Source organism: Cervus canadensis, chromosome 17 (genome assembly GCF_019320065.1).
Source record: "Cervus canadensis isolate Bull #8, Minnesota chromosome 17, ASM1932006v1, whole genome shotgun sequence".
NCBI classification, from domain to species: domain Eukaryota; kingdom Metazoa; phylum Chordata; class Mammalia; order Artiodactyla; family Cervidae; genus Cervus; species Cervus canadensis.
In genome coordinates, this window is record NC_057402.1 from 7127220 (window position 1) to 7135877 (window position 8658).

General features: G+C 67.2%; 1 protein-coding gene across 3 annotated transcripts; it reads left to right on the plus strand.

The window, feature by feature from the left end:
- Nucleotides 1-3544: 3544 nt before the first annotated feature.
- ZBTB42 (zinc finger and BTB domain containing 42) lies at nt 3545-7900 on the plus strand. 3 transcript variants are annotated; one of them, XM_043434322.1, is made up of 2 exons: nt 3545-3840; nt 4369-7900. In XM_043434322.1, the coding sequence occupies exon 2, from the start codon at nt 4386-4388 to the stop codon at nt 5658-5660; it is 1275 nt and encodes a 424-aa protein (XP_043290257.1). In that variant the 5' UTR covers nt 3545-3840; nt 4369-4385; the 3' UTR covers nt 5661-7900. The 3 variants fall into 3 exon arrangements, with proteins under 3 accessions (XP_043290257.1, XP_043290258.1, XP_043290259.1); XM_043434323.1 differs by having other exon boundaries at nt 3574-3840; nt 4547-7900; XM_043434324.1 differs by lacking the exon at nt 3545-3840 and adding an exon at nt 3956-4368 and having other exon boundaries at nt 4547-7900.
- Nucleotides 7901-8658: the final 758 nt, after the last annotated feature.

Here is an 8658-nt window from a genome sequence, read left to right on the forward strand (position 1 = left end):
GTTCTTCCTCCAGAATCAGTCTTAGCCTGGTTGGGAGGGGTGGGGTATAGACACTTCATCTGGGTCAGGGTAGAAGCAGCTGAGCACCCAGGACAGCGTCCACAGCTGACCCTGGGGCTCCGTCCCTTCCTCTCGGGGCTGAAAAAGAAGGACCAGGGACACTCGCTCCTCCGACAGAGGACGCAAACCTCTGGGCTTCTACCCTCGACACCCCCACCCTCCTGCCCCAGCCAGCTGTCCCAGTGCTGAATGTCCACCCCCAGGCCCCCGTCTGCAGGGGCCAGGGGAAAGACCTGACCGGTCTGGGCTGCTGGGGCGCCTGACAAGCACTTGCCCCCAAACCCTCCCCTTGAGCCCCCTCTGAGACCATCCCCCTGGCCCCCACCCACCATTCCTCCAGGAGGGCTTTCCTCTGCACCCACCCCCCATCCTGGGTTGGCAATGCCAAGGAGAAGGCAGGGAAGCCCTGGTGGCCTCCAGGGGGGCACTGGGGGCCCGGGAGGGCGCCCTCTCCTGGGTCCTGTGGTGACCCGCAGCCATCCTCGCCATCAGAAGACAGACAGCGCCTGGGCCAGGAGTGTCTCCGCGGTGGTCAGGCCTCCTCGGCCTGGCCCGTGTCCAGGCGGTGAGCCCCACAGCCCTTCCCTGCAGCATAGCTGGGAGCCGGCCCTGTGGCCAGAGCCTCTGCGGGCAGGCCCAGCGCCCTCTGGCCTCCGGAGGGCAGGCAGAGCCCCTCTCCTCTAGAACACCTCCCGCCCGTCCCCCCACCAAGCTGAATGTCACTGCCCTGGCTGAGGCTGGGGCCACTCAGGAGCCCCTGAGGCAGATGTTGGCCACAAAAACTGCTGTACCGGCCTCCGGGGAGGGTGGCCACCTGCCCGTCCTAGAGCTAAGGGTCCTGCGGCCCTGTCACCTCCTGCAGCTGCCGGCCCTCAGGCAGGACTCAGGGGCCCGAGGCCCGGGCTGCCTGGTCTCCGCAGCAGCTGCAGGGCGGGGCCTCGAGGCAGCTCCCGGGCCAGATGGCCGCCTGGCTGGCTGAGTCCAGCGACGTTCGGCCCCCGCCGTTGCGACAGCCTCCTGCCACCCCTGTGCCTCAGGCCTCACCGGCCACAGCGGGGACTCACAGGCCAGGCCCGCTGGCTGCCGCGTGCCCTCTCAGGTGGCCTGGGACGGCCCCTCCCAGGCCTGAAGGAGGCAGTAACCCAGGAAGACTGGAGACCTTCGGACCAGGAAAACACAGGGGCCTCTCTCCCTGTCCCCTCCCCTGAGCGATGTCCATCCCCCCTTAGCCACCCGTACCCAGCACACCCCCAGCCTCTTGCTGGCCACGTCCCCTGCTGCTGCATGGACCCCATTCCGTGCCCCACGACCTCCGTTAGGGCCCCAAGGAGCCCTTTGTCCCACCAGCCAGGCAGGGCAGGCCAGGACACTCTGCCCACCCCAGGGCCTTCTCTCCCGGCCTGGCTGGGGAGCTGTGTGCCCGGCCTGGGCAGGTGGGCACGTCAGAGCAGTTAGAATTAGGATGCGGGCACCTATGGACACTGGACAGACACCTCCGCCCTGCTTTCACTCAAGAGTCACAACTACCCCCCACCTCGTGCCCCACCAAGTCTCAGCAGCAAAGATCCAGTGGAGAGCGTGGCGTGGCAAGGTCACGTGACACGGGAGCTCCTTGGAGAAGGCGAAGGCCCCAAGAGGAGATCATGGGATTGAGGACATCTGAGTGGGAGCGATCAAGAAGGCCCACTCCCGGGGGGGGGATGCTGCTGGAGCAGAGACAGGACTGGGGAGGAGCCGGGAAGGGCTCTTGGGGAGACATGTGTGGAACCTGAGGACTCACGAAAGGCCCCAGGGCCTTGCCATGTGCCGGGCCCTCCAGTTAATCTCCCCCTTTTGCATGTGAGAATATTAGGGTCTGAAGAGGTTAAGGGTCATGCCCAAGGTTGGAAGGGGATAGAGGCAGGAATCTGAGCAAGACCCCAAGAAGTGGTCCCCTCTGGGTTCACTCTGACCTAACTTGAAATCAGCTACCCACACTGGGGTGGCGGCGGGGCGTGGAAGTGAAGGAAGGGGCTGGCCTCCTCAGGAAGGGGTCCCCAGAGTGCCTGGGCCCTGGGAGCCAGGGCAGTCTTGCTGACTCTGAGCGCAGTGCAAGTCCAGGGTGCCAAGCCAAAGACTGCCAAATTTAGGAAATAAAAATGCAAGCTGCCCGGTGAAATCTGAATTTCAGATAAACAAGGAATCGATTTTAGTATAAGAATGTGTCTTTCCTTCCTCCAGACTTTAGGTCCTAACTGCAGTGGGCCCCAGGGCCTCCGGTCACTCTTCAGGCCCCCAGCCCACCAGAGTTTAAATAGGATCTCTGGAGCTCTACCACCCCCCCCATCTCACAGTCAGGAACCCCCCTCCCAGGGGTCCTGGCCTCCCAAGAGCATGGCTAGGGGGCTCCCCACCGCGCCTTTCTGCCTCTTTGCCCTTGTATACCTGGCCGGCTGGGGTCCCGCCTTTGTAATCCAGCATCCCCCATCACCACCCCCACTTCTAGTCAAGGCCTCCTTTCTACTCCTGCGCCGAACCCCACCCCTGCCCACCCTCTGTCTCCCGGGGTTCTGGGCTGCCAGACTTGGATCCTGGTTCAACCACTGCCTGCCTGCTGTGTGGCCCTGGCGCCTTCCGAACCAAAACCAGTGAGATAACGAGAGCGCCTCACTAAAGCAACGGGGCTGCTGGGACAGCTGAGCAGTGGTCCACAGCGCCTGCATCCTGCTCTGCAAAGGCAGCTGGGAAGACTGCAAGCCAACAGTCACCCCACCTGGGGGTCCCAGCCTCTCCAAGTTCATCGCTCTCTGTTTTTCTCAGGCTCATTCCTTAACCCAGGACCTAGGTGTCCCCCCACACCTTCACGTGGTGGCCTTGCACCTGAAAGGCCAACCCAGCTCCTTCAAGGTGTCATCTCTCCCAGAACACTACCCCCTCACCCCTCCCAGCCCCCAGTCCGGCTCTGGGCTTTGGGTGCAGTTCCCTCTCTCTCTATCACTGCGATGGCCCCCTCACCCCATCACGCCTTCTGGGACCGGCATGGTCCCCAAGGCTCACAGCTCCGTGCACCTGGCTCCCAGCAGAGGCTGCGCTGGGTCCGCTGAGAGGATGGAGAGTGCCCAGTTTTGGAACACCAAGGTCGAGAACCCGCCCAAACGTCTGGAAAAGGGGCCCAGCTAAATTAAATTCAAAACGAGGCTTTCAACGAAAGGGGGTGTCATCTTCTCAATATGTACGACTCCCCCCGCCCCCTCCTCCATCCCAGGGCGGGCGCCCCGCGAGGTGGCCGCGCTTCCCGGCTGCGCCTTCGGGAGACTGGCGCCGGCACTGGCTGGGAGAGGAGCTGGTCCTCGGAAGGGGTCTCTTAACAGACGGGCGCAGTTGGGACCCCATGGGGGGGACCCCGAGGATGAAGCGGCAAGTATCGCGAGAGAGCCCCCTCCCCCGCCGCGTCCCGCGTCCCCTCCCACCCCAGCGCCCCAGATGGCGGCGCGCGGGGCCCGGCCGGGCGGGGCGGACAGGGAAGGGGCGGCGTGGGTGACCTCAGCGGTTCCGCCGCTCCGGGAAGTCGCCTCGGCCCGCCCCCTCCAGCCCCCGCCCCGAGTTTCGCTCTCTCCGGGGCGGGGCAAGAGGCGAGTGCTGCCGGGCCAGCCAAGTTGGAGCGCGCCCCGCCCGGCGCCCTCCCCGTCCCCGCGCCCTCCCCGCCGGGGCGCGCTGCCCGCAGCTCCGCACGCGCCGGGGCGGCACCGGGGAGGGCGCGCGGCGCGGGCAGCGGCCGGAGAGGAGCTCGGGGCGGCGGAGGTGAGCGCGGGGGGCGGGCGCCCGTCATTGCCCGCCCCGCCCGCCGGCCCGCTCCCCGCGGCCGCGCTGCCTTAAATGGGGCCCCGCGGCGGCGGCGGCGGCGGCATCTGGCGGGCCGAGCGGCAGCTGGAGGCGGCGCGGAGGCGCGGACTAGGGGCGGCGGCGGCGGCTCGGCGACTCGGGCGTCGGGGGACGCGGCCGGCGGCCGCCCCAGAGTGAAGTTCAGGGGCGCCCGCGCGGGGAGGGGTGCCCCGGGCGGAGACGCGCGCAAGTTCGCGCGGCTCCGGCCCCCTCCGCTGGAGCCCCGGGACCCGCCCCCGCGGCGGAACAGCTCCTGTTTACTTTCGATCGAGTTTTTCCTGCTCGGGGCAGGTGCCCAGGGCGGCTCCGGGCGGGCAGTCGCCCGCGGCGCCCCGCGCCCCTCTCCCCGCGCTGCCCGCACCCGGGAAGGGCTGGCCGGGCGGCTGGGGGGCGAGTGGCGGCCGCGGCGTCTCCAGGCGCGCTCACGGGCGTCCCGTTTGTGCCCAGGTGATGACCGCGGCGGCATGGAGTTCCCGGAGCACGGCGGCCGGCTGCTGGGCCGCCTGAGGCAGCAGCGCGAGCTGGGCTTCCTGTGCGACTGCACGGTGCTGGTGGGCGACGCGCGCTTCCCGGCCCACCGCGCCGTGCTGGCCGCGTGCAGCGTCTACTTCCATCTCTTCTACAGGGACCGGCCCGCGGGCAGCCGCGACACGGTGCGGCTCAACGGCGACATCGTCACGGCGCCTGCCTTCGGCCGTCTGCTGGACTTCATGTACGAGGGCCGCCTGGACCTGCGCAGCCTGCCCGTCGAGGACGTCCTGGCCGCCGCCAGCTACCTGCATATGTACGACATCGTCAAGGTCTGCAAGAACAGGCTCCGCGAGAAGGAGCGCGCGCTGCCCCCGGAGACGCCCGCCTCTGGGGCAGAGCTGCCGGGCCGGCCCCCGGGCCCTCTGTCTGCCTGGGCCCCCGCGCCCCCTCCAGCCTCTCTGAAGGCCAGGCTCCCTCCCGCTGGGCCAAAGGCCACCCGCCCTCCGCCCGCACCGGGACCTCCCCACTGGCAGGCGCCTGGAGAGTCAGACCGGGCCCTGGACCTGTCGCTGAAGCCCGGCCCGAAGCGGCCGCCCGTCTGCCCACCCTGCGTCCTCCAGACCGCCCCCTGCCGCCAGAAGCAGCCCGGGACCCAGCCGGTGGTGAAGGAGGAGCCAGCCTCGGAGTCCGAGCCGGAGGACGGCTGCAGCAGCCCTCGGAGCGCCCACAGTCCCCTGCGGCCCCCCGGTGTTCCCGCGGCGGAGCCCCTGGCCCGGGGCTTGGGGCCGCTACCGGTCCGCGGGGTGGGCAGGGGGGCGCTGGGGCCCGAGGCGGAGCACGGGGCGCTGGAGGCCGCGCTGCGGCCGAGCGGGCGCCTCTGCCTCTGCCCGCTGTGCGGCAAGCTGTTCCCCGGCGCCCACGTGCTGCAGCCGCACCTCAGCGCCCACTTCCGCGAGCGGGACGGCGGCCGCGCGCGCCTCTCGCCCGACGGGGCGGCACCCACATGCCCGCTCTGCAGGAAGACCTTCTCCTGCACGTACACGCTGAAGAGGCATGAGCGTACGCACTCGGGCGAGAAGCCCTACACGTGCGTGCAGTGCGGCAAGAGCTTCCAGTACTCGCACAACCTGAGCCGCCACGCCGTGGTGCACACGCGCGAGAAGCCGCACGCCTGCCGCTGGTGCGAGCGCCGCTTCACGCAGTCGGGGGACCTCTACCGCCACGTGCGCAAGTTCCACTGTGGCTTGGTCAAGTCCCTGCTGGTGTGAGGGCCCACGGAGGGGCCGAGGGAGTGTGAGGCCTGGAGCTCAGCGGGAGAAGCCCCCAGGGCTGGGCCAGCCCAGCGGAAGGAACCCTGCTGCCCCGGGAAAATGGCCCCAGACGTGGCAGGACTGGGAGCCGCCCGGGCAGCCTCCTCCAGCCTTGGCCCTCTGCACCAGCTCACTGTTGTCCCTGGACCTGCCTTGACCAGACACGGAACTCCTCCGTCCCCTCCAGTCTGTCCCAAGGAGCGTCCGAAGGGTCTGAAGGGCCCGGGCTCCCCAGCGAGAGGAGGCCAGCGACCCTCCTCCCAGGCTTTCCTGACCGCCCCACGGGCAGGCCCCGGGCACCCTGTGAGCTTGGCACACGCTCGGTGAAGGATGCCCGCTCACAGATGCTGTCAGTGTGAGTCCCGACGGGAGCGCGGACGGAACAGGCCGTTCCTGGCGGGTGGCAGCGGCAAGCCCCGCAGGGCCCTCAGGGCACAGCTGGCGTCCCAGGGGCGCGGCCCCAGCAGGAACCCTGGTGGCAGTAGCAGAACCAGCTGGGAGCAGGGGCTGCGGAGTTGCGGGCGCTGGGGAGGGAGGCAGGCCCTCCGGAGCTCCGGGCCTGCCCACACCGCAGCGCAGGGCAGAGAGTGGGGTTTGGAAACGTTTTTCTAGATACAGAAGGAGCCTCTGGAGGTTGCCAGATGTTGGCGCGTGGTCGCTGGGCCGTGCTGCTCCCCTGCTGGAGCGCAGGGACCAGTGCGCCTCCTGGCCTCCCCAGGGGCTGCCGAGGGGGCCCGGGAACGCAGCCACCCGCCTGGAGTATTCCTGGTCAGTGGTAGGCCTGATCTGGAGGTCCTCTGTCCACCTGATCACGGTCTCCCTGGAGCTGCTGGTCATTGCCAGAGTGCTGGGGGGGTGGGGGATGGACCGAAGGCTGCAGTTTGGATCAGAGCTTCCTTTTCCTAGGGGGGGTCTGAATGAAAGCAGGCATTGCTGGGGCGGGGTGGGGGGAGGGCAGGTGGTCTCCTTGCAGTGGTCACAGGACCCCCCCACACCACTTGCAGAGGCTGACGCTCCTAAAAGGCAAAAGGCTGCTGCATTTGTGCTTGGTGGGGGCCCTCCGCCTCGTCTGCCTGCTCCCTGGCCAGGTCTCGCTGCTGTATCCCAAGGCGGTGGGTAGAGGTGGGGCCGCCCCAGGTTCTGGGGGTCCTGAAGGCGGCAGAGCCGCCCGGACTCCTGGTTTCCCCAGAGCGCGGGCTCTTTCTGCTGTGACCGGAAGTGGTGCTGAGGTCCGAGTTCAAGTTTAAATTATTGCTCGGCTCCTGACAACACTTGATGTCGTATTTATTCGTCTGCCTGTTCTGGAGTGAGGAGACCATTGGCCTTTGCAGCAGGTGGACAGGCGGGGGCTGCCCCCCTGCAGGCCCTCAGCCCTCCCGGTGTGTGGGCAGCTGGCCTGCGGACCAGAGAGAGAACCAGGGGAAGGGGACCCCGCTTCTGATTGTCCTGGCTCCCGGGCCTGCACCTCTCGAAGGGCTGGTTGGACTGCACGCGTGGGTGATGTGCTCCATGATCGGATTTCCATGCGTGAGTGTGTGTGTGTGTGCGCGTGTGTGTGTGTGAGAGAGAGAGAGTCTGCCTGTGTGGGCATCTGTGTCCAGCAAAGGCGGGGCCCGAGCCGGACCAGCACCCGAGCCCCCACCCCAGCAGGCAGCAGGGAGATGAAGCCTCAGCCTTGGTTTTCCCCCCGGGGTTTCCACTGGGGAAGAAATTTATTTTCCCGGGGCAGGAAGCCTGTCCTGAGTTATCAACACTGGATTCATTGTTTTCTGCAAACAGTTACTGTGAAGTTAATGTAGAGAGAAGTGGTCAGTTTTATGTTTAACAACTGACACAGTTCAGATAATATATATATATATATATATATACACACACACACACACATATATTTAAGACACAAACCGTTTGGGATCGTGTCGCAGGAGCGTGTGTAGATAGACGCCTTGCTGGGGGCGCCTGCTCTGTGGGGCCCTCCTGGACGGCCCAGCCTCCCGCCCCTCGGGCACCGCTGCCCCTGGGTGGGGGTCCTCCGTGCCCGGAGGACAGTCGTTGGCGCTCAGCGTTCCGCGGGAGGACTTGCTGGCACGCACCCGCCTGCTGTGACGGTCTGGAAATCAGTGCTGTCTTCCCCTTTGCACGTCATCATCTCAGTGACAGTGATAATAAAGCCCACCCCAGGTGGAGCGGGCCGTGCTTATTCCTGGGAACACCAGTGCGTGTGGGAACTGGAAGTGCCGCTGGTCTTCGGGGGGACCCACCCGGGTGGGCGGTGGGCACGCCGGGAGCCCTGTCCCAGAGGCCACCTGCCGTGTCTCCTGGGTGCAGTGGGCTGCAGCAGGCTGTGTACAGGTGATGGATCCTCATTCCCCAGATTTGTTACCTCGCCCCCACCCCAAATCCTGGGGAGTAGGATGCGGGTTGGGGCCTGCTGAGAGAGCTCGTGGCCTCTTGCCTGGTGTAGGGGTGCTTTCTGAGGCCCCCAGCCCTCTGGTGCTGGGTCTCGTCCCCCTGCTCCAGAGGAAGTCCCATCCCCTGCCCCCCCTTCACCCTGTGCCTCTCCCCTCCCTCCACACCCCATTTGTACACCCCTGCCTCCCCCTGGGCGGGATGGACACTCACAAGAGGTGAGCAAGGCTGGGCGGGGGTCTCGTGCCCGCCCCCCCACCCCTACCCCATGGCGCCCAGCTTGATCTCGGGACGGCTGAGTGGGACCTGATCGGGCGGGTGGCTGGACAGGCTTGGCTTCTGGGGGTTCTAGGACCCGTGAGCCAGCTCCAGCTGATAGAATGTCTGCATGGACATTTCAGGCCCCCTCCCCTGACAGGGGCCTGAAGCTGGTGGTTCCCTGAGCCTCCTCACCGGGCTCAGGGCAGATGGCCTTGAGTGTGTCTCTGGCCGTAGCACCCGCCAGGAAGAGCTGAGACAGACCCTGGAGGGGGTGGGGCTGGGAGCCCAC